General features: G+C 38.6%; 1 protein-coding gene across 1 annotated transcript in view; it reads left to right on the plus strand.

Annotated features, from left to right (window-relative positions):
• akap6 (A kinase (PRKA) anchor protein 6) overlaps nt 1–21,297 on the plus strand; it is a 165,507-nt gene extending 144,210 nt beyond the window's left edge. Inside the window, exons 18-23 of the mRNA XM_055057090.1 lie at nt 3,706–3,789; nt 4,065–4,217; nt 8,378–11,332; nt 11,961–13,175; nt 14,249–14,343; nt 17,199–21,297. Of these exons, the coding sequence (XP_054913065.1) occupies nt 3,706–3,789; nt 4,065–4,217; nt 8,378–11,332; nt 11,961–13,175; nt 14,249–14,314 (4,473 nt within the window). The 3' untranslated portion in view covers nt 14,315–14,343; nt 17,199–21,297. The remainder of the gene's footprint in view (nt 1–3,705; nt 3,790–4,064; nt 4,218–8,377; nt 11,333–11,960; nt 13,176–14,248; nt 14,344–17,198) is intronic.
• Nucleotides 21,298–25,116: the final 3,819 nt, after the last annotated feature.

The following is a 25,116-nucleotide window of genomic DNA, read 5'->3' on the forward strand; positions in this document are numbered from 1 at the left end:
TCAAACACACACCGGGCTTGTCCTTTTGATCCCGTCTGCAGTATTCTGCATCCCCATCTCCTGTTTAGACAAGCAGCCGAGCCACAAATATGCTAAACTAAAGAAAATGAGGAGGAGGCGGAGGAGAGGAAAGAGAGAAGTAGTGTTGAGTGTGTGTGTGTGAGAAAGCTGCAGAGTAAGAGTGTGTGCACGGAAGATGGGGACAGAAAAGAGAATCCCATTTCATTGTAATAGTGTTTAATATTTATTGGAAAATGTAAGGAAAATGTAAAAGAAGTGCTTTTCAGTGAGTGGGCAGGATTAGCATAAATAGTTTGGGGCTTGGATGTGTTTGGTCCCGCTGCTCAGGAGTAAGGCTGTCCCCTCGTTTCTCTGGAACACACCGAAATATATGCATATGTTTGCACACACACACATGCACACACACGCATCTACGCATGCTTGTGCACATACCTGTATGAGCAAACATTCAAACATGCAAACACGCACAGACTGACCTTTAAGAATGAAAACTCATCAGCATATAGTAATTTATAATAGGCTCTGCCAATCCTTCTTTCTTTCTTCTTTTTGCATTTGTTAAGGAGTGGCAGGCTGGGAGAGTTTTGGTGAATATTTTCACTTTTACATGTTATTGCTGATCACAGATCTTTGTGTTGAATTTAAACTTGCATTAGCAAAATATAATAAATTATAGTACCACTAATAGACTTTCAACTTTTCTGAATGATGGATAAAAGAATTAATTTTCCTCATTCTTAGACAGAGCAGTTTTATATTGCAACATAGAAGCTTGTATGATCATGTTTTTCTGTAGTGAATACTAATTAAGAACTACATGGCTGGTTAATTCCAAAAAGGCTCAAATATCATCAATTTATTATTTAAAACAGAAAATAGCCTTTTATTGTTTTAAATAAACAATATTTATACCAATATAAAAGTTGGTATTCAACCATAATGTCTTTGCACTGTTATCACCCGTTTTGGGGTGCCCAGATAATAACATGAAGGATCCACCCTGTTCAGATCTCAAGCAGCCAACAGAGATGAAGTTCAACATTTTATAAGATTTATTTTTGAATAAGATGTTACATCAAGTGGAATATATGGCTTCAGAGAGAGCTATAATGCCGGAAACAACAAACAAAAGGAAACAATCTGAATATTAACCAAAACTTACCTATTTGAAAGTAAATAAACCAAATGACAAAAACTTACTTCCCTAATTAAGAAAATAAAACTAAGGGAACATAAACACCAGCTAATTTCTACAAACTCCAAGAACTTTTACAAAGAGTGTTTAACAGACAGTGTGGCTGGTTGAGATGAGCTGAGGATGGATGTCAGGAAGTCAGCAGCTTTTATATCCATCACCTCCGGCAGGCCACCGATTGGGCCTCTCCAGCGTCTTCTGGGAACCAATCAGGGACGGGCACCTGCGCACCCATATTTGTATAATTAAGTTTACGGCACCATTCATAATCGCACAGTGGACATAAGAAACAGATGGGAAACTACAAGGCCAAATATTTTGAGCATTTATTTATGTGCTTGCCTTGCCTCCGCTTGGATTGTGGTTGTTCAATATTGACACTGAAAGGGGATGTTCCACTCAGGGCAAAACAGAAGTTCTAGATGTGGCAATGATCCAGGTCCATGGTCTTAAGTCATATCATGAGAATTTTATTAACTGGATTTTATGATAGATCCATCCAGCCATCAATTGTGGTTGATGTGTGGGTTGAAGGAAGACATCACACTGCCTATTTTGCTGGCTGTCATATTTCATCATATTATATTGATTTGTGATATTGACATAGGCTATTCAGTTGCATTACATTTTTAAATGGTTTAAATATTTTTGAACAATCCAGGTCCCATGAAACATCAAGAAGAAGAACACTAACTTTTTTTCTACAGTAATTTTTCCATTGTTTTTAAAAAACGGTGAAATGTGAAAAATATTATGTTTGTGACTCCTGGTTGAAGGACTAACAAGTCCAGGAGGGAGACCCAGACATTCATCTCTTCAGAAAAACTCTTTGGCTCTTTCTGGAGTTCCAAAGTAGCAATATCAAGTTCCTCCACCAAGTCATTGGTTTGCCCCTGAATTTCCACTGAGGTTTTCTGGTTATGGCCAAAAAACCTCTGACGAGCTCCTTTGTGGAGAAACACTGGATCCGTTGAACTCCTCATCCTTACATTACAGAGGTAGTTAATTTGAACTACTTAAATGTGGGATTTCATTCTCTTACTTATGAACCAGCCCTGTTGTCTTTAGTTGGGGATTGAAACCTTGTCAGCCCAACAAATAGAGCTTTGTCTTTGGTTTCAGCTCTTTTGTCAGTTCGACAGACCAGAGCAATACCTGCACTACTGCAGATGTCTGCAAACATCTATCCATCTCCTTCTTCACCCAGCCATCACTCTTGAGAAACACTTCTAGATAAGTCAACACCTCCAGTGGAGGCAGAAACCTCTAACTCAGAGGCATCAATCTCCCTTTTTCAGCTTGAGAACCACGGCCTCAGACAGGAAGAAGCCGATTCTCATCCTAGCTGTTAAACCACTCCAGCCCTTGCTGGAGGTCATGGAATGAAAAGGTCAAAAGTTAGAATGCCGAAGTTCTTAAATCGGACATCCTCTTCTCAAAAACAACACCTTCATACCAACACATGAGCAAGACATGGAGACCAGACCACCGCAGTCCTTTCTCTCATCTCGGTCCTGAGTTTGATGTAAAATCAAACGACAATCAGTGGATATTTGTGGAGCCAAAGACATTCATTCACAACTTTATTACCTGCTCACGACTGACATTAACTCCACTCATTGAGTTAGCAATTAATCTTATGAATGTTATTAGCACGTGGTAATTATAATGCCATTTAACGTGTAATTAGTGTGTGCTAATTGACATGTCAGTGGACACTTTACCAATGTCGCAACTCTGGAAAACATTTTGCTTCACCCCTTATACAAAGAATATTAATTGGGCTGTTTTGATAGGTTTTGTGAAATATAGCAAAGAATGGATAAATGAATTAACAGTAGAATCATTGTAATAATTTAGATATGCTACAAAGAACAGCCAAATACAAAAAACTTTTTCTTATTGTTTAGCACCGTAATGTCTGAATTTATTTCCAATCATATAACAAATGTTTGAAAAGTTAACTGCAGACATTCGTAGAAATAAATTATTTTATTGCTGCTGCCCCTGCTCAAATAGAGCTTAAATCCATCTACAGCATAACTGATTTAACAAGTGATTCATTTGTATCTGTTTAAAATACACAGATGTTCTGCAAAATAACTCTACTGCACTCCAAGCTGCTAACACAAAAATTGAACATTAATTTTCATTGCGTAACAGTGTATGGAATTACCCAGTTTATTTATTTATAATCTAAGTATGTGTTGCACCTTGAAATATCTGTAGAAGATTTATTTCTACAATTTTACCTAAATCATGAAAGATGGTACTAATGTCTGTTTTGCCAATTATGAAATCATTTGTGGCTTTGAACCTTTGCAGTGGCACAGAATTAGCCAAATAGAGATAATTGCATTTTCAGCAACAATTTATTTGTTTGACAATGATTCATTTGAAATGTTTTTGTTCTGACATATTTGAAATCTGCAGAACTTATCAGACTTGACATCCATCCTGTCTCCCTTCATCTGCCTGTCTGTCTACAGTCCCTGTGTTCAGAGATTGGAAGCCGGCGCCGAGGAGTCGCTTCAGTTCTGAAACTGTGTCAGAAGCTGCTGCAGCAGAGCCAGGTGAGTGAAGAAAAACACGATTAAAAACCTCTCACTTGAAAAAAGTCACAAAATAGAGACTTGTCAAGAAAAGAAGAATGTAAAACAATTCCAGTGACATAAACTTGTTTTAATAAATTATCATTCACATTAGTTGTAAAAATCATTTCAAAGTTTTTTAAATCGCAAACATGAGCTCATCTCTTTGTGAATAGAGGAGTTGTAATCTTTTTAATTCAGTAAATTCCTTTGCTGAGAAGCATTTTTTTTTTTAATCTTCGTCCATCCTTCCACAGTCGGGCCTGATGGCTGAAGTGGGCCCAGACTCTGAGCAGCACCGGGAGGCCCTGCAGCTGCTGTCAATCAACCTGGAGAGGAGGTGGGAGGCGATAGTGATGCAGGCGCTGCAGTGGCAGAACAGATTGAAGAGAGAGCTGGGAGAGCAGCAGGTTGGACTCCCCTCACATTTCCACTATACAGCCATCATTTCACACTGCAGGTGGCCAGCTGACACAGTTCCACTCAGTGAGCATCACACTGTTTGATTTGACACTAACGTGTCTTTTAAAAGACATATGGTGTTATGACTGAACCTATATCCTTTTAATTGTGGAGCAATCTTCATAGAGAAAGTGAACCTGGTTTATAAACCAGACCTACCTACAGAAACACAAGTTAATGAACATGCTAATCTGTGCAAAGCGGAGGTATATATGAAGAGTCATTTTGAAAAAGCTTGAATTTACTCTGATTAACCCAGCTGGGTTTGAAACCTCAGTGCTATTAGACACTGAAGTTTCTTTCCTCTCCTTGTATATGCACATAGAAAAACCTATGGCAACAGATAAATCACAAAGGCCAGACACTCTGACCTTGGGGCCTGGCTGGAGAGTAATTTCACTCCTACTGGAGGTTGGAGAGGAATAAAAAGAGGGCAAGAGGCAGAGGAAAACTTGGACAGTAAGAACTAAAGAGCTTTATGTGTGGTTCAGCTTATAAATAAGCACTTTCTTTGCTGAATGATAAAATGATTGTCCTCTCCTCGTTTTTGTGTTTGTTCATGATTGTGTGGGAACAAACTGTACAGTTACAACTATTACAACTGGCTTATAAAAGCCTCTGATCTACAAAAGTATTTTTATGTCAGAATATGCTAAATGTATTTCCCAGACGAAACCATGGATTCTTCGACTATTCATTATGTTTCCTACCATCAAACGCTGCTGTTACACTCAGTAGCCTTTTAAAGAGTATTGTTTTTATGCCATAAAAGAAATCTAAAAAATGAAAGAACTTTCATAAACTTCACACTGATTTTCATCTGATCAAAACAGCACTCTCTGCAGACAGTTATATTCAAAAACCAAGTCTAAGAATCAGATCCTAAATTTAATGGGCTCTACCTCAGAAAAATTTTAAACAGGCAGTGAAAAAGAATATGAACCAGGTTTTTCCTTGAATGCATCTTCTTGTACTAAATACAGTGTGCTTTGCAGGGAATTTATGTTGTGTTTTACAGACACTGTTGGGTAATTTACACACATTACATATTCTTTCATTCCTGTGTTTTTTTATGTTTTGTACTGGAACAGACAACTTTGCCTCATCTTTGTCTATCAAATGACCTGATTAAAACTGTAATTAATCAGTCTTATTCATTCATTATTTTTATACTTTTTTCCAAAATTTGATCCTCTGATGTTCTGTAATTCTGTATGGGATTAAAATGTGTGATGACAATTTAACTACACAATCTGCACCATTAATCTGTGTTTGAACAACCTGATGTTCTGATGTTACCTGCAGAATATGTCAGAAAAAATACATCTTTTTTTTTTAATTGAACAAATGACTAATAATTGCAAACAAATATATTTATATGCTATTTATTATGTAGCCCAAAGTCAAGTCAAAAATAGAATAGGAAGAAATAAAAAAACATAAAGTGACTCCAGTGTTTCTTAATCAACATGGTCCATATTTCATTTTGTATTTACATGTATTCATGTAAATACTAGCAGTGTGGTTTTTCTATACTTAGCTCAGTATACAAAATATTCTGGTGTGTATTCACACATAAGTATGTGGACATGCCTAAGCATATTCATCCATGCACAAATCCATAAGCTACACCTACAAAAGGTACTGGTACTCATTTTTTACACATTAACAAATAGCCTGCAAATTATCCCCAAATTATTTTCTAGATTTTTTTTTTCTTAAAGGAGAGACAATTTCAAAATCAAAACATTTCCATCACCTGAAACTGTTATAAGTTCAGATTCAGGCCAACAAATATTTACGGCATATTTAAAGACATTGGGCTTTTTGGGGGCTGCACAGTGGGTTGTTTTGCAGTTGTGGGTTTGAATCCCCACCCGGGAGCCTTTGTACATGGATTCTGTACATGTGTGGGTTCCCTGTGTGGATTCTGTACATGTGTGGGTTCCCTCCAGATTCACCGGCTTCCTACCACAAGCATGAACCTTGATTATTAAGTTAATTGGTCTCTGCAAAAAGCCCCCGCATGTAACTTTTAGAAAGAATATATGTTTTTTTAACATAGTTGCTAAAACAATCAGCATATTGTGACAGTATAAAACGAGACAAACAATCTGTAAAAAGATCAATCTCCTCCACCTCCTCCCTGAGCTACTGTTGCCATGTAAAAAATGCACCACTCCTGAACAAAAACAACCAATCAGAGTCAGGAGGAGGGCCTTAGGGCTGTCAATCACCCCCATGTTCTTACTGCTAAATGTGCTAATGGCAAAGAAAGAACTCACTGTTGCACAAAAGAGGTTGTTTTTATTGGCTAAGCTTAGCTAGATTGATCAAAATTCCTTTTGTTACATGCAACACAGCTGCTATTTAATTATGTGTTGCAAATTCACACCACTTGTAATTGCAAACTGACCTCCTCTGTTCCTTAGCCAGTTCTGCCAGTGGCCTGCTCTCACCTCTAATCAAGTAATCTTCTACTTATGAAACAAGGTTTGAGTTACTGGCAGATAGAAGATGTGACTTTACTGTCAGAAAAATACTTGCAATTCAGCCATAAACAAATGTAAGAGGTGTTTCTAGAAATGGGAACAATTCCATCAAAACTTTCTGGAAGGTTTTTAACATTGATTGGACTAAGCTAACAGCAACGCTGCCTTTTCAACAATGAAGGTTTCTCGACTGCATCTGCAGCGCAAAACTCAATTCATTCATTATCCACGACTCCCTTATCAGCACATTGGGAATAAACACAATTCTAATAGAAATTCATTAAGTACAGCCATAACCACGCAAACTCACTCCGTCTGAAACACACACTAACACACATGCTTAGACAACTAGTTTATTAGATTAATAGGCTATGAATGGCTAATACGAATTACCCCCCTCTTTTGTTAACGAGACGTAGAGCAATTTGTATAATTATGTCTGGGGCAGGGAAGGTTTCCTGTGTCTAAGCATATTTTTAGACAGCCAAGCTTTCTGAAGGCTTTGATTACGTATTTACCTTGGGATTTTCTTTCTCTCAGAAGTTGTTTTTGAATAATTCATTGCTTTGTTCCAGAGTGGAATAATTTGTGTTGAGACTTATAAGTAGTTTCTGTGGAGTAGGTTGATTTCACTTTTTTTTGTTTCGTTTTTTTTTTTTTTTTTTGCACATGACCCTAGAACATGCTTTTTTCAGAGTTTGGTGTCTTTTTAACCGTAGACTTGAGAAGAGACACTGATCTCAAAGCAGAAAAAAAACATGTCTTTTGAAACAAATTGGTTCCAAAGCAGGATATCATAAACTGAAGAATAACAATAATTCATCAATTCTTTATTCACAAATGATTATGGCACCACACAGTCAAAAGCAATTTTAGTCAAATTTCTATTTTTACAATTTATACAAAATTTTAATCTGCAGCACATTTTTATATCAAAGTAAGTTTCACCAACCAGTGGAAGAAAAGCAGCATCATGTAGGACATGGATTTATAGACCAATCTTTTTTATTTCTTTTTCATTTGTTGTCAGACTCTTGTTCATCAAACAAATTAAAACAAATCACAGTCCTAACTGGAACACCTGCTTTAGCTTTCTCCAAAAGTTTCTTCCTTGTTTAATTTTCTTCGTAGCATTTTTAGCTTGTTCTATGTTTACAAAACTAATACTAAATGAAACACATCTTTCAGTAATAGCTCCATCCTCTGGAATTTCTGAATGTAGGTAAGTCTGACTCAAATACAAATGCAAAGTGGGGGTGTCCTGTTCTGAGTGATGTGGGACGTACTGAGGAAGAGGAAGTGAAGACGTGGTCTTACTGGAGCCAGAGAACAATGGGAAATATGGAGTTTTAGTCATTACTCCTCTAGTGCTGAATATATCTTAGGCAGTCACAATTTTGTGTGGCTTGAGTACTTGAGTGTTTAATCATAACGTGTTGTTTCAAGGCACTTATCATAACATGTGTTGTAAAAAACACATGTTATGTGTCAAGGCATTTAAAGTGACTTTTTTTAACAAAAAAGTCACTTTAATCCCATCATTCAAAGTACATTCAAGCTATTCCTGGCAATCAAATGCAAGCTTTCAAATATTTTTTCTTCTCTTTTTCTTGTAGGTGAATGGAAACATTCTGGAAACTGGCCTAGTGGATCTCCACCAGATTAGCCCTGTGTCAGTGGCTTCAGTAACTGTGCCACCAGAGGACTCCTGGGAATGGGATGAAATAGATATGTCGGTCATGGAAGCAGAGCGACTAGATGTACCACTCCCTGACCTCACAACCAACCTCCCCACACCTTTGCAATCAAGTCTGCCGTCAAACGATATTTTGGCCAATGACAATCAACCTGTTGAGGTTCAAACTGATATCCAAGCCACTCAGTTAAGAGAGTTGTCTAATTTGAAGGATGGATCCTCAATGGATGTTAACTCCCATTCCCCACCAAACAATAACGTATATCAAGTGTACAGCCTCCACAGTATTGAATTATGCAAGCAGCCGGTGTTTCCACTTCCTTCCACATTAATACACATCAATAAACCTGTAAAAAACAAAGAACATTTTTTGCTGAAGAGCATTAGTAAGGATTCTTCCTTGTCATCCATTGAATCTCTCCCAGACCTCCTGGGAGGTTTGATGTCAAGTAGCCAACAACGAGATAGGATCAGTGAATTTTGTAATAGGGAAAGTGAGGGTGGCAGAAGGAGCGGTCAGTCAGAAAATAGTCAACGATCAGATTGTGAAAGTGGGATTGTAAGTGACAATGGAGATTCAGAGACATCATCAAACTCTGGAGTACAAGGAAAGAAAGAGGATCAGGGGATAGAGAGACAGGAGAAAAAAGACCGGAGGAAATGTGAAGTTACACAAGAACATTATAGTTTAGCTCTGGAAAAGAACTGCATTGCCCCTTATAAAAGGAGCAAGATGCAAATATCTACAAATTTGGAAGAATGGAGAAGGAATGAGCTGAGATGTGAACTAAAAAGAAAGGAGGAGGAGAAGAAGAGGTCCAAACAGGGTGCAGGGGGCGCAGTGGAAATCCTGATGAACGGACATGGGATCCTGACACCTGCCAACTCTGACTCTGACATTGATGTGAAAGGACTTGATAACTCTAAGATGTTCATGTCCCAGAGGGACAACGCAGAGTGTAACCCTGACCATTATAATAGTTCAGAGACTCCCCCTGCTCTCAGCAGTAGGACATCAACTCCTGTTTTGTCTCAAAGCTCTTCCTTGGAGTCTCTATTGGCTCTGGGTATCGACTTATTCCCCTCCAAAGAACGGCTGCATCATAGCGTCTCTTTGGAAAGCTGCCTTAATCCATGCCACAGCCCTGACAGGGAGGCGGTGGGCAGTCTCACAAGGCCAGACGAGATGAACCTGGGCCATGAGAAAGACCAAGATAGCATTAATCTAAGAGCAAGCATGGATACTGAAACAGAGGCATCTTCTGGAGAACTTAGTCAAAGAACTCTTGATCTCCTGAAGCGCTTGGAGAACATTCAGAATCCTTTGGTTGGAAAGATGACCCGAAGTGTTTCTGATATGTCAATTCAAAGCAGCATCCCACAAAAGAACCTCTTCCCTGTTTCACCTTCTTTAGGTGGTCAACACACTCCGCTCTCCAGGATGTTTAGCACTTCATGGAAAGGACAGCCATCACTGATCAATGAAAATTTATCAAATGTATCACTAACTGAACTGAGTAGCACAGAGGACTCGTCTGTGGGATCTGATGATTTTGCCGTGCTCAGAAACCAGCACCCTCTTTTCCTAGATCCAAACACAGCAACCAGTTCTAGCCCTCATATGAAACATTGTCACAACAGCAACAGGCGAGAGAAAGCTGTAGATGAGTCGGATGCTGCTAGTTTAAGCATGGTGGTCAATGTTTCATGTACATCAGCATGCACAGATGAAGATGAAGATGACAGTGATCTGCTTTCATCCTCCACACTGACGCTCACTGAAGAGGAATTTGGTGTTCGAGATGAACAGGATGGAGATGATGACAGGGTTAATGGTGTGTCTTCTGAGAATGAGGAGGATGAGGATAATGATGAAAATGACATGGAAACCTCCTATGAGTTGGGGCTTGAGTACATGAAGAGGGAGTTACAGAGCTGGATACGACCCCCTCGCACCTCTGTATCCTCCTCATTCAAATCAGAGGCAGGCCTTCTGGATGAGCTGCAGTGTGAAAGTGCTCCACCTTCCACCTTCAGATACTCACGTGCACGATTAGTGGATTGCAATAACAAAGCTGGTGGCAAGACAAGTAGAAAGGAAAGAGAAGATGAGACCAGACTGAATGTGACGAGAAGCTACATCAGCCAATTCGTCGATGATGTGGAGAATGGAAACATCGACCACAGCTGTCAACAAGGAAAAGATGAGGACGATGAGCTACTTCAAGAAGAGTCTGGCTTGTTCACTCAGAAAAGAGACACTTTAAAGGACATTTATGTGAACACCAAAACAGAAGACCAAGTTGAAGATGTTGGCAACTTGAGAGCTGAAATGAATTCCCTTTCAACAAGTCATATTTGTTCATCACCATCTAGTGAGCTCCATCCCTTCTCTTCCAAGCATACTTTCTGTTTGGTAGGAGAGCTCAGAGGGGAGCTCCCCTGCCACAGTGCCTCACTTCCTTCACCCCCTTTGCTGTCTGAAGTCAACTGCAGATCCCACAATACACTGCACAACAACCTCTCAATTGCTGGAGGACGGAAAGCCATCACAATTCAAGAGAAGTTTAAGTTCTCATCGTTGGTCACAGAAGAGACGAGGAGGGAAGTCAGAGCAAAAGGTTCATCTCTGCCATCCAAAAAAGGCCACAAATCCCACGCTTCCTGCCACAGCCCCTTCCTCCTGCCGGCCTCACCACTGAGCATTGACGAAAGCAAGAAGGAGAATGTTCACAATTTTGTAATGGAGATTATTGACATGGCCTCTGTAGCACTGAAAAGCAAAGAGAATCAGTCGGATGGAGCAACCCAGAGGGAGACCAGTGGGTCTGTCCCAGACCAGTCCTCCACCTCACTAGCACATATCCGAGACAAGGTAGAACTTTAATTCTACAGAATAATCAGATTCACACAGTGTCTACCACACAATTGTTGGATGACTAATATAAAAACATCTGACGTAAATTAACATGAGTTTGAAGCTGTCCTATTTGACCTGGTATATTCTGTGCATTTCAAAGACAAATTATTTCAAAGGAAAGTTATCTGTCTTCATTTGTTTATTCAGTTGAAGTAATTCAATAAATCGCATCACAGATCAGAACTATGAGGGTGTAATTATTAATTTCTTCAGTAAGTAAAGCAATTTAAAAGTTCATTAGTTTTCAGTCCACATTTTTTAAAAGTCAAAGAGAAATCACGCAGAAAACATTGTCATAATGTAAAACATTAAAATGTAAATAAAGATTTTATGGTATGATGGTTACAATGAAATACAAAGAGATAATGATTAAAGTTGTATATATATCCTATTCTTGGCTGAACTTTTCAATTAAATTTTTGTATTTCTTAGTTTAAAATCAGATTTCACTTCAGATTAGCTTTAATTAAAGCATCAAAATAAGACATTTGTGTATGTGACTATCAATATTGCTTATTACTACTTCAGACCCTCTACTTAGAAACAAGTGCGAAGCAACAAACTGTTCATTTTCTTCCTTCAGGTGCTTGAACACTCCCATAGGCCTCTGCATCTTCGGAAGGGAGATTTCTACTCCTACCTGTCTCTCTCCTCCCATGACAGCGACTGTGGTGAGGTCAGTCAGTGTGCTGAGGACAGGAGTTTAACCCCTGTGCCCTCCAGCATCCCATCCTATTGCACATCGACACCAACCCCAAACAGTCCAAGCCCTGAGCTTTTTCCCAGCACCAAAGTGGCAATGTCTTCCTTTCAGTCAGCTCAGTTGAGCGAATGCTCTTCCCCTAGCCTGCCTGCCAAGGACAACATCGGCAGTCTGGATTTGAAGTGTTTTGACGGTGAACCTGCCAGCGTCTCAGATGGAGGGCGAGTGGAGCAGCAGTCTTCTACTCCCTCTCTGTCTGTACCCACCAGTCCTGACTTCAGGAATGAGGAGACGCTGTTTGAAGCATGTACAGAGGAAGTTTACCTTGGGCCACCTTTATGCTACAGCATGGTGATCAAAAAGAAACCTCAGCCCTCCTACTATAAACTGTGTTTGGAGACCTCATTGGCTGGTGGTTGTGAGCTGAATGAAAATGCACCTTGTTTGTCCCAAGAGGGAAAATGTTCCAAACTGGACAATAGGTGGACGGACCACTTGTTTTCGACACAAGAATCTGGTTCTGCAAATGAAACCCAGAACTTCTACCGTCCTGAACCCTGTTACAACTTATTTTCCACCTCTTCACTTTCAAGAAGCAACTTCAGTTCTTCAGGTGACAACCCTTTTTCTCCTCTACCTGTGTCGACTGAGGCAATGGAAGAAAAGCTTGGTGAAGACCTGTACCTCTCCTCTGATGGTGTTGTAGGAAAAGTCGCGACTGCTGTGAGTGTCAGCATGCCGCAGGAGGAGAGAAGTCGTAATGAGGGCCCTTCTTATCTTAATCCCTGGGTGCGTGTCGCCCTGATAGACTCCTTCGCCACAGAATGTTTGGCAGATACTAAAACGCTTGAATCCAATATGGGCACCGTAATGACCAAGATAAGTGTCTGCAGCTCTGCTACAAATCCCTCAAAAGAGCCAGCCACCGCCGCCACGCGTATTAATCCCAAAATTAACTGCTCAGTGATGAGAAGGCCTGATAGGGAGGAGGGGAAGAGGAGCAAAGAGGCAGATACTCGATGGGCAGAGGAGGAGAAAAGGAAAAAGGGCTGGAGCACTTTGCAGCAAGAAGCAAAGTCTGCTCTGGTGAAACAGGTTAGTGTTCCATGTATTTGCACTATCTCCCGACATTATACAGCATCTTGATACTGGACTCCACTTCTCTGCTTTGGGTATTAGTTTTAGTCAAGCCCATCAGTGGGAATGAAGGCCATGAAGTGCTTTCTCTTTATTTTGTTTCTCAAGTAAGACAGATTTTTCTTTCCCTCTGCTCCCTCTGAGTTTTCTTTGTCTTTTATCTGCTGAGCTGTCTTTGTTGTGTGTTATGTTTGTATTCACTCCTTAGCCCTTTATTTTAATAGCAGACTTCTCCAAGTTTTTAGGAGGAGTCTGCTATTGGACTCCTCCTGAACACTTTGAGTCTTTAGGACTATTAGACTCAAAGTCAATTACTTGCTACTGACAGTGCATAAATGTAAACATTTTTAAATCATTAGGTTTCTAATGTATCAATTGACCATTTATGGCTGACACAAATGTCATATTCCTGGAGACCTTGCTATTCTTGAGGAACAGTTGACAGATCTGGGAGTACTGGTCTTTCATCCTAATACTGATGGGAGATGTCCTGCAAAACAGTCTAATTTCTTTTTGAGACATTTTGACATTTTGGTTGTGTTGTGCTAACATTGGATAACCAAAATGACATTTCAGTGGTTGGTGGTAGAAAAGTATAAGTGGCTGCTTTTCCTCCACAGTCTATTTTGTGGTATTCATGGACAGGATGTTAAGGCAGTCAGGAGGAGGAAAAGCTGAGTGTTATAATCAGATGCATGTATGGTTCAGTAGATTATATGTGATTACAGGAAGCATTCAGTATATCAATTTGTTTATATCATTTATTTGTGGTATTTGCAAATTTCTGTGTTATTAGTATTATGATAGGATATTATTGTAATACTGTTTGAGTGAAATATGCTGTTTGAGTAAAATAACTGAAAAACGAGCTCATAGATAGAATTCTGGTCATGCCCATCATCTGTTTGATTTAAAAGCATTCCAGTGTTTTTGTTGCTCTTTTTAAATGTTATATCTTTTTGCTCTTTGTCCTTTTTTGTCTTACATCCTGCTATCTGTGTGTCTTTCTGTACTCCCTACCTGTGATGTAGGTGGGATTTTGGCCAGTTCTCAGTCACAACGTTGGAGCAACACAGGATGAAGCAAACCCTCAGTGAGGTCTCCTTCTCAGATGAGAGCAGTCAGAGTATGTTAACATGTAACATCCTGGTTATGTGTTGATGAGATTTTTTAAAAAAATCACAGCTGCTTAAAACTACAACCAAAATCTTTTTTTGTGGAAATACAACCAGGCTTTACATCTCAGTTCATCTCTGTTTAAGTTTGTTGCTTTCCATGTGCTTTAGAATCCAACAGACTCATCAACAAAACAGGCAGTTTCAGTGCTTCAACTATGAATCCATCCAAACTTCGGTTCCCACCCAGTGATTCCAAGCTAGTTTTAAATTACTTTGATTATTTATTCACTGTTGCTTACATGCGTTACAAAATAGGTTCCACATATTCCAGATCCTTAATATAGATTTTAAAACCTGAATTAGCATTAGCTATAGTTGAATAATTTTGATAAGTAGATAGTAAAATAATTATTCTTGTTCCCTTTTTCAAATCAGTTAAAATCTAAGCAGAAACTGAGAACATGAACAAAAGGACGTTACTGACAGTCTGTGTGTGTGTTTTAGTGTATGATGAGTGCGCCCTATGGGTGCCTCCAGGGCTAAGCAAAACCTCCTGCCCTCATACTCTAAACACACAAATGTGCACCTGAACATCCACACACACCCCTGAGGGCAGGGCATGAGAGTCCAGGTAGAAGCTATGACAGCCCAACAGCTGCGGGTTAGACAGACACACTACTCACACTCACACACCTAAACACCCACCCACACACAACAGAGGACAAACTTACATAGACACCTTTATGCAAAGAACCAGAAAAATAAATCCCAGCGAAAACACACACAGTGGATGTAGCGCTGCGACGAGGGACACACACTTCACCATCATCCAGACATCATATCTATGATGCGTATAGCTGGTCCTGACCTCCATGACGTGGCTGAGTCTAGCCCACCTGTTCACACACAAACACACACAAACCCACTGTACACACAAACACAGGTGCAATTAAAGCAATCGTGAATGCAACTCATGATGTGCTCTGTGACCCAGACAGCAGAAGGTCTACAGCAAACACACAGGAGAGTATGGGAGTGTGTGTAATGTTCAGGTTTTATCACTGACTTGCATATAAAAAGTTTCACCAGACAGCAGCCTCAAAAATAAATCAAAATAAATAATACACAAACATGTTAAAACTTTCAGTCAGTGGATGAGAGCATAGATTATACTTATTTAATGCTAAGTTGAATATATTTAGCATTTCATTTTCTTAAATATTGTGTATACATCTGTATTATAGCATAGAAAATATTCACTCAAAAATCTAAACTAATACATCACTTGTGACAACATCTGAACAATATCCATGAAACCATGAAGACTTCTTCAAACATTTGAGAAGGAATAGGAAACTCTAATGACAGTTTCCTATTCCTACCTGTAAACAGTTTCAGTGCTTCAACTATGAATCCATCCAGACTTTGGTTCCCACCCAGTGATTCCATGCTAGTTTTAAATTACTTTAAAACAGTTTCCTATTCCTGTCATTAGACAGGAATAGGAAACTGTCCCTGTTTCCTATTCACACTAAACATGTTTTGAGAGTCAGGTGCATCTGTTTTGCAATCAAAGTCTATGTGGAGGCACTTGAGGGCCGTTGGTGCGCGATATCAACCGTTCAGAGTGTTTGACATTTCCAGAGCATCCATCACATCCAACGCTCCACATAAACTTTGAATGTAAACCAGACGAGCCTTATGCTCAAAATGCTTTTGGTATAAACGCACCAGAACTCAAATAATACTGAAGTGGTACAGTGGCAAAAAGTACTGTACAGTAAGTTCAATCATAAAGATTCCCCAGAATCCTACAAAATATTCCAATATCAGAAAGTTACTGGGAATTACAGCAATTGAATGGTAGACCATGGAAAATCCTTAGTAAGGTCAATGTATGCTGAGGTGACCATTTTTAGGCAAAGCTTTATGGAACTAGTTCTCATGACCAAGCTTCTGTATCATCTAGTGCAATGCAATGCGACAGAAGAATCAATGTAAAGTTTGCCACCACTGGACTGTTTGCCAATTCAAAGGAGGAGTCTGGATTTTTTACTTGGAGCAGAACCTCTTCTCTGACCTGGGGAGGACATTCTACCCTCTCTTGGCTCAAGACGATGCTCTCATATTTAGAGGCACTTATTATCATCCAGACCACTTCAGACTTGACTACAAACTGCACCAGAGACACCTGGAGATCATGGTCTGATGAAGAACCACATTAGCTGAAAAAATAGAGGTCCCCAAAACAGATCTTAACACTTAGGATCTTAATACTATGGCTGTGCCTAGAAATAAAGTTCAACTCTGACGGGAAACAAGTCTGACTTACTGCTGGCAATGCAGACAGATAAAGTTCTGACTCCTTGCTTTCAAAGTACCAGGACCGGACTATTGTGTTTATGCACCAAACCTTATTTCAGATTACCCTCCCTTCTGGAGTCCTAGGTTTCTGCTGAGGGACTTCAATCTGAGACCTGTAGCATATGAGTACATTTTGGACAATTTTTTACTTCTAACTTTGTGGAAGTTTAGTATAGTATAGAAGTTTGGGATGACTTGGAGCCAAAATTCACCCAACATCACTTTCTGCAGGTGTGTGTTTGGAAGAATTGTAAATAATTATCATAAGTACTTTAGTTAACCCTGTGTTAAGCCCTTCTGAAGAATTCATTAAGCCAAAGAGAGAAGGCAGACATCATAGGAACCTATTAAAAATGGATTGTTCCTCAAACCTATGTGTGTGAAGGCAGGCAAACAAATTCTCTTGGCAGTAAAGTTTTCGTATGTAAAAAATGAAAGCATACTTCCTTTACTATTTTTTGCTAGCATGAAATGAAATTATCTTTTTTATTTCCTTCAGAGACCATCTGAGTTGGGTCCAGGAGTCTGAAGGATGCAGTTGTAGGTCTCTTTGGGTCGGTGTTCTCTGAGCGTCTCCCTCTGTGCTTCTGCAGACTTCTACGTCCCGGATCTTTGTCTTCTGACTCAACTCACATCTGGTGTCAGGAGGACTTTCGCTGGAGCTTCACAGGTTGGGATTGGCCCAGCTCACCAGCCTGATGAGTTGGTGAATTTATGATCATGAAGCAGTCATAAAGACTTTTCCTGAGGATATTTCAAGGTTCTCTGAGGTCTTGCTTGAATGTAGAATTTAAATGCATGTACACTTAGTAAAAAGCTAATTGACTTATGTAAAGGCCTGACAGACTTTTTCAATATTCAAGGGAATGAGTAAACATTTTAGATCATTTAGTGTGTGATCATCTTTTTAAGGGAGGCTCCCAATAGGAGTACTTTGTCAGACATTTGTCCCAATCCATGTTCCATTGCTCACATTGAATTGGGCTACACCTATTGTGTCCTACAGTTTGAGAAACTTTCCCAGGAATTATTTTGTATCAACCTTGGTTTCAGTGAAAAATGACATTATTTTTTCAAGTATGATTGTCAAAATATAGAAAAAATCCAAAACGTTTTGATCTTGAAATCTTTCATCAATCCTACCTGTAATGGTGAAAATGGTGGATTAAAGCTGGAATTTGTGCTATTTTGACCCTTTTTTCCAAAATTGGGCTTTTAGACGCTGATACTAGCTGGAATCAGATGCATTCACCTGATTGTTGAGTTGTTTGACCATTTGCAATAGTACATTCAAACCACATGGAACAAAAAAGAAAAACTTAAATGACTGTTTCCATTCATTCATAGAGATGGATGTAAAGCTGAAAGAGAATGCAGCTTTTTACTACATATTGAAATAGTTTCATGTTTTTCTCCCTCACTCTACCATCAGGACATGATGCGGGAGAGAACGGCAGTGGGCTGAACATTTGCAGAATATTAACTTCACAATATATTACTTTCTGAAGTATAAAGTTCCAGTCAGTTCCAGTTTCTAAAGCTCTAGCTTCCAAACCATTGATTGGTAGACTTTCAGACTTTTATGACACTGTTTGGAGTGTTGATGTAATCAGCTTTGGTAAATTTCTTGATTTCTAAACATTGTGCCCCATTTTTATTGTGAGAGGTTTCATTACAAACTGAAAATCTTCACATAGTAAGTAGTTCTTTATTAAAGGTATCATGTTTTGCAATGAAATTAAGAAAGGGTGAACAAGAGCTGAACGATTCCCATAAAAACTGCAGTGAACAGTGCAGCTAATAGGAAACTACACCTGGGTTCTTCATTTAACTCTTGGAGCTCCATTAGATCCCCTCTACCACAGACATGGTGACCCATGTTGCTACCATAACAACTGCTAAGCAAAGGCCCACCATACATCAAGAATGAGACCAATGTCTAATCCTTCCATCAGCATTTTCTATTTAGAAAAAAAATTAATTTGGGCTAAACAATACTTAGAAAAAAATTTTGAAAAAAAATAACTGCAACTTGAGATCAGCTGAATTCACTCTTCTTCAAGTCCATAATATAGATACTCAAAGTTATACGCAAAAAAGATTTATAGAATTATGTATGCTGCTTTATATGGTGCCTTTCAAAAGTACGTACACCCCATAAGCATTTTCATATTGCTAAATTACAACTACAAACATGTAGGTGTTTTATTATTTCATGTGATTAAGATTTTAGTATAGCGTAATGAAGGAGAAAGAAAAAAAAACATAATTTGGTTTGAATTTGGATCTTCCTCTTACTCCTTTACTCTGAAACTCTTGAATAAAATTTCATGCTATGAAAAACAGCCCAGTTGATAAACAGAGCAGCCTTTGGTTAAAGTACCGTACTCAGTATAAAAACAGGACAGATCTGGAAGGGAAACTCTGAAAAGACTGAAGACAAGCCTACACACAGCCAGAGAGCTGCAGTAGGCCCGTTGTTTGCAGATGTTTTTCATCCAATCTGAATGAACAGAATCAGTAAAAAAAAGACTGAATTCAATCCAAACTGTTCTGTGCAGTGCTGTAACTATTCTACAAAGAATGAACATTCTACCTTTTTCAGATTTGTTTTTTATTGAAAAAAGTATTGTAAATCTATAGTTTTCCTTCCACTTCACATATATGCTGTACTTTCTGTTGATTTATTAAATAAAATGTGGAAAAATCCAGATTAAACTTCTGGATTGTAGCCTGACAAAATAAACCTGAAGGGGTGTACATACTTTATCAAACCACTGTAATGTTTTTAGGGGACAATAAAATGTAACCTGGAAGCTGCAGTGAAGCCCAGACCCCAGAACAGCTCAATCTTTCTCTAAAATGTGTAGCAGGAAAGGAAACGGCAGAGTGCAGTGGATGCCCTCCAGTTCATGGATCTTTATGTGGAAAATAAATCCTAAATATTCAAGAAAAGTCTGCCTCTTCACTGATTATTTTTTAGCACATTTCTAAAATATTCTAAAGAAAAAGCAGTTTAAGAATTTAAAACACCTTCTGCTCTGTATTTTGTTTGGCACTGATTGGACCTTCAAGAGAGGAAATAAGGAAGACAGATGTTCTTCTGCTACAGTGCTAACACTGTCTGCACTGAGAGCATTAATGGATATTAAGGTATGTTTGGAAGTAGAACTATTAAAACAGGGATTTCTAACAACTTCAGGAGAAGTGTCATGTTTTAGTGGATTTTATCTATCCACAGGTGGCTGTGGTCACTAACGTTGCCAATACAAGAGGCCCACTGTGTAGATGAGAGCAGGGTCTGACAGGACAATGAAGTCAAATAGTGAAGTTGAACTTATATTAAAAGTTAGCAATTTCTTCTTTTTTCTTTCTTCCCTCCTTCCTTCCTTCTCTGTATTTTACCATGAATCTGATGAACTCAGTAAGACATTGTTCTGTATGCCATTCTTGATGCTGTCGTTGTGAACACTGATCTATTTCCTGTATACACTCCTTAAACTACGCACTGTAAACCCAATGTGCTGCTTGCTTCATACCTGTAGGTCTTTGTCTTGATTTGTGAAGGATTTCAGGATTCACTTCGTAAAACTCATGACCTAGAGTCACAGAAATCGCCTCCTCATCTGTGTTTGAGATGTTTGACTCAGTAGACATGTCCTCTATGGACGTCACTTTCAGAAAAATGAAAGAGTTGAAATAAAGTTCTGTTTCTGATGGAGGGAAACCATCTGACTGAACAGAGACTGTCAGCACTCTTCTCTCTCCCCATGTTCACCTTTTCAGCTCTGGCAAATCTTTACGTGATTTAATCTGTTTTACTTTAGATTCAACACTAATTGTATGTTACTGACGAGGAAATATTTGTTCTATCAGGACAGAGACTGTATGGATTTTACCAGTTCGCTTGTTTTTTTTGTTTTTGCTTTTTTATTATTTCAGCAGCTGACAGAGGAATTATGATTTTTTGTATTTATATTCTCCTGGGATGTGAAAGTCATTTATTTTTACCTTAAAGCATGTGGAACCAAATATTTTCACTTCTTGCTTATAGTAGCTTCACCAAACTACAGGGTGAAACAATTGTCTTTTAAATAGTGTTTTATCTATGCAACACAACCAAAGTTAGCGAGAGCTAAAACAGCGTTGTGTATGAGTAAAGGTTCATTGATGTGTGTTGTGTTAATACTTCTTAGATTCTGTAACATTTATTATTTGTGTTTTAGTTCTTAAGCAGCTCCTAGTATGATGAGCAGTGATTGAAGTGAGACTGGTTTTGAGAGGCATGGAAGGATGAAAGGGTGTGGAGGGTTCTAATATACTTCTGTGCCTTGCTCTGCTGTTTATTCTCACACCTTTTATTATTTCTGAACGCCAGTCTCCTGTTAGTGAATAAACAACAATCAACAGAGAATAAAATAAACACAAGAGGTTTGTTCAAAATTCAGTGTACAAAGCACAGGAGGATCTCTAGTTGTGTGTTTTACTGGGTATTTCATTTGTGATATGGGCTTTCTTTATTACAATAGGAGCTTGACTGCATGGTTTCTGCTGACTATATTGTAAAACTTACCGCTGAAAAATAAACTTTACCGGAAATAAAATCATGAGATGTGATTCATTTGGGGGGGGGTTTATTATTGTTAACCAATTTTCAAATTGTGTTTCAATTTGAAAATTAACATGGAGTACATAAAGGTCATAATGTCAGTATTAGTTCCATTAAAAATGGAATGAGATAAAAAGAGGCTGTAAAAACATCCATACTTACTGGAGGTGAGACCTTCTTACCAAGGTTCCTTGAACCAAGATCAGAGTGGAACATTTTTACTGTGGCTTTAGAATTAGCTAAAATATGATATGTTATGTAGTATGGCTGAGATTGTCAAAACGTTTAGGACCTTGAATTTGTCATTATCAGAGATTAATTACTTGAAAAAATGTTTGCTTTTATTTTGAATGGTAATGAATCATTTAGAACTCTGTATGCTTTTCAAGTTTTCCATACATATTTCATACTCAGCTAAAATCGTGTTAAGCATGAAACTGCACTCAGCCAACTGAATAACTCATCAGCTTTATTAACAAGGTAAATGTTTATGAATTGGTTTCTCTCTAAAACTTGAAGAAAATGTTTTGAAAGAAAGTAGATTCTACTGTTGCCTTGATTGTGTCATGTTCTACAAACTGCTGTTGTCCAACGGCTCCTGGTGAGTCTGATGACAACACAACTTGTGTGTAGTGCTGACTCAGACCCAGACTTGTAAAGCTGCCATATCTGCTGATACTGAGATATGGCAGCTTTGAATACTCTGACAATGTCTCATGGATGTCATGCAGATTTTTGATGTTTTAGTCACTTGATAATAAAGTCAGGCTTGGAGGTTTGATTATTTCTCAAACAAGTAGTTATGTGCCAAGCCCCCAATCATCGGTCCATTTTTTTAAAGTCTCCCAAAGACATTTCTATTTTCCCATAATCACCTGGGTTTTCTACACTCCTGCCCTTCAGCTGCACTAACAGGAGACACATTTAAACTGCTAAGGACAAGAACAATAACCAAAAACTGAAGGAGATGTATCATAAACACACTTCAGGAAATATTACTGAACAATAATTGATGTTTACTTCAGGACAAGGTGGTCAGAATCAGAAACAGGTAAGTCTGATTAGGTAAGAGCAGCATCTGAATGATGAAGAGGATGAGGAGGAGGAAGAGCCAAATGAGTTTCAGAAATGTGACACTGAATGCTAACTCCTTGCCTGACTCTCTCTTCTTTACTGAAAATCATTGTGTCACTAACTTTATAGTGGGTAGGTGAGCTAAACATATTGAAAACATCTTGTTAATTTTTGTTGGGAAATGATCGATGCATTCATGTCTAAAATTGGTGCAGAAAAAGAAAATAAATTGCTAATATTTTTGCTGTGACTTATATAAGCTATGTTTTATCTTCCTGAATAATTTTGATTTGGCTATTTTTGTTTTAGTTTCTCCCATCGCCATTACAAGGGCATTAATCTCATTCCATTATGCCCAATGAATTACAAATACAATTTTGATAACAAATATGATCGATTTTGCTGCTTTACAACCAACTTACATAAAAATATATGAACAATGTTTTATTAATTAATAAAGCATTGTACATATAAATATATGAACAATGTTTTATTAATTAATAAAGCATTGTACATATAAATATATGAACAATGTTTTATTAATTAATAAAGCATTGTTTGGATTTTTTTTTCAGACCATTTAATCAGTAATTGGGGACCTTATTTAATCAATTTCAAATAGACTTTTTTGATCCCAAAATGAAATAAAATGTTGTAACTCACATTATCCAAGGCTCTGGGCAGTAAGCTCTCCTGTAGCAGTCTGTTTGACAGTGGTATTGAAGAAACCTCTGACTGAAGACTACATGTTGTTGTATGACAGTCTCAAGAAGATGATGCAGTGTGCTGTCTATCATGTTCTTGATATGTGTCTTTGCTTCATCAACTCCAGAGGTTCCACAGCTATGCCCTGAACAGAACCACAACCAGTGCAGAACAGAACAGAGCCAGATCAGAACTAGCGCTGAACCAGCCTTCAGGTTCTTTTTAACTGCATGGCTTTGATTCTGCTGCTCTGATCTTTTTATGATCTGTTTTTGTGAACATTTTAACTCACCATGATAATAATGGGATGCCTGAGTTCGTTTCTCTGCAACGAGACGGTCACATCTGAGAGTGATGAGAGACAATGACACCCGAAGTGTTGCTAATGCACAGGGTGGTTGGTCTCTACGTGGAGAAGCACTTTGAAGCTTCATTCCCTCATTAACAAGTTGGTCACCATATCATGCAGAGCAGCTTGGAATGTGGGAACAACTTACCGGGATAAATTCATTCTTCTGTCTCCTCTCTGGGCCTTTTCCCTTCACAAAGAAATTTTCCAAAGACATCTGATCTGTTTCTTACTCATTTTGCTACTTGTGGATCAATGTTGGCTCTCAAGAGGTAACCGAGAGAACCTGATGAAAGGACTTTCAAAACAAAAGATCCTCTAGACTCAAATAATATATAAAACGGAAATATTTAATTATTTCTTGCGTGGCCCGGTGGTTGGGGGACCACTGGACTAGGCCATCAAGTAAGTCTGTCAGCTACGTTGCCTGTAGGGATTTCTAATGTCCAGCAGGTGTCAGTATTCAGTGGCACAGTATTGATACAGTATCGATACAATTTTGCTATGGGTCAAAAAGCTTCATGATGCCTCATTTACCCATCACTACCATCAACTTTTCTTCGCGTTTACACACTAGTTTTGGTCTCTCACGTAAAATCTTAATGAAATACTTTAAATTCTGTGACAATGGTATATAAAGTGGAAAACATTCAAAGGGTATTAATAGTTTCGCAAATCAGTACATACTGTAGCAGTCTGACCAGGAGACATTCTGCCTTGAGTTTGCATGTTTTCCCAGTGCATGTTTGGGTTCTGTCCAGAAACTCCAGCTTCCAAACACACTGCAAAATCACGTATGGGTAACTTGTCTCTCTAAAATCCGCTTTGGACTTTCTTGTGTGATGGATTGAGGGTCAAGGGATGATAATGTCTAAAGAATAATTATCATCAAGACAAAAACATCTACATGCACCTCCAGCATACATGTATACACGTATGCATGTTACTTTCTTTACACATGTGACATAGGAAACTTAGAATGCTAAAAATGGGAGTGAGACACCAGGGGTGGGAAAAGCACAATATTTGAAGCAGCGCTCATAATGTTTACAGATAATTTTCTGTCACACTGGTTGACATTTATAGATTATTCTTAGGTACAGACTGCTGTGACTGAGCCTCACCATGACAACCACAGATCACTGATTACAAGATACAAATAATTTCTTAAATTTCTTTCAGAATTGGAGATCAACACTACAACATCCAAAAATCCCAGTGTGAACTTGGTGATGGTCGATATGAATTTTTTCATCTGCATAATGTGTTTAACATTATCATAAAGCGGGGTCTGACACTTTTCCCTTCCGTTCAGAAAGAATCAGAGTAGGCCTGTCAGAGGATTTAAAAAATAGCAGTTAGAAGCAACAAAACACTCCACATTAAAGCAAATTGCTTCTCTCGCTTGTTGATAGTTTCTCCTTGTTGCGTCCCTCTCGGTTGGAGCTGTGATGTTGATTGTTGCTGAAGGGGCCTTCAGATGACTGATAAGCATTGATGAATGAAAATGGAAATGCTTTTTAGTGTTTTGCCTTCAAAGGGAAATCAAATACTGTGGAAGGAAAAGCGAGAGCAGAGGACGGAGAATATTTGCCTTTTTGCAATTAACGAGATATGTTCTTTTTTCGTGGTCAGAAAATGGAAATGGCTTTTAAGGTCGTAAAGGTCGAGCGCATCGAA

The sequence above is a fragment of the Poeciliopsis prolifica genome, unplaced genomic scaffold, assembly GCF_027474105.1.
Source record: "Poeciliopsis prolifica strain line A6 unplaced genomic scaffold, Auburn_PproV2 SCAFFOLD047, whole genome shotgun sequence".
Lineage (NCBI taxonomy): Eukaryota > Metazoa > Chordata > Actinopteri > Cyprinodontiformes > Poeciliidae > Poeciliopsis > Poeciliopsis prolifica.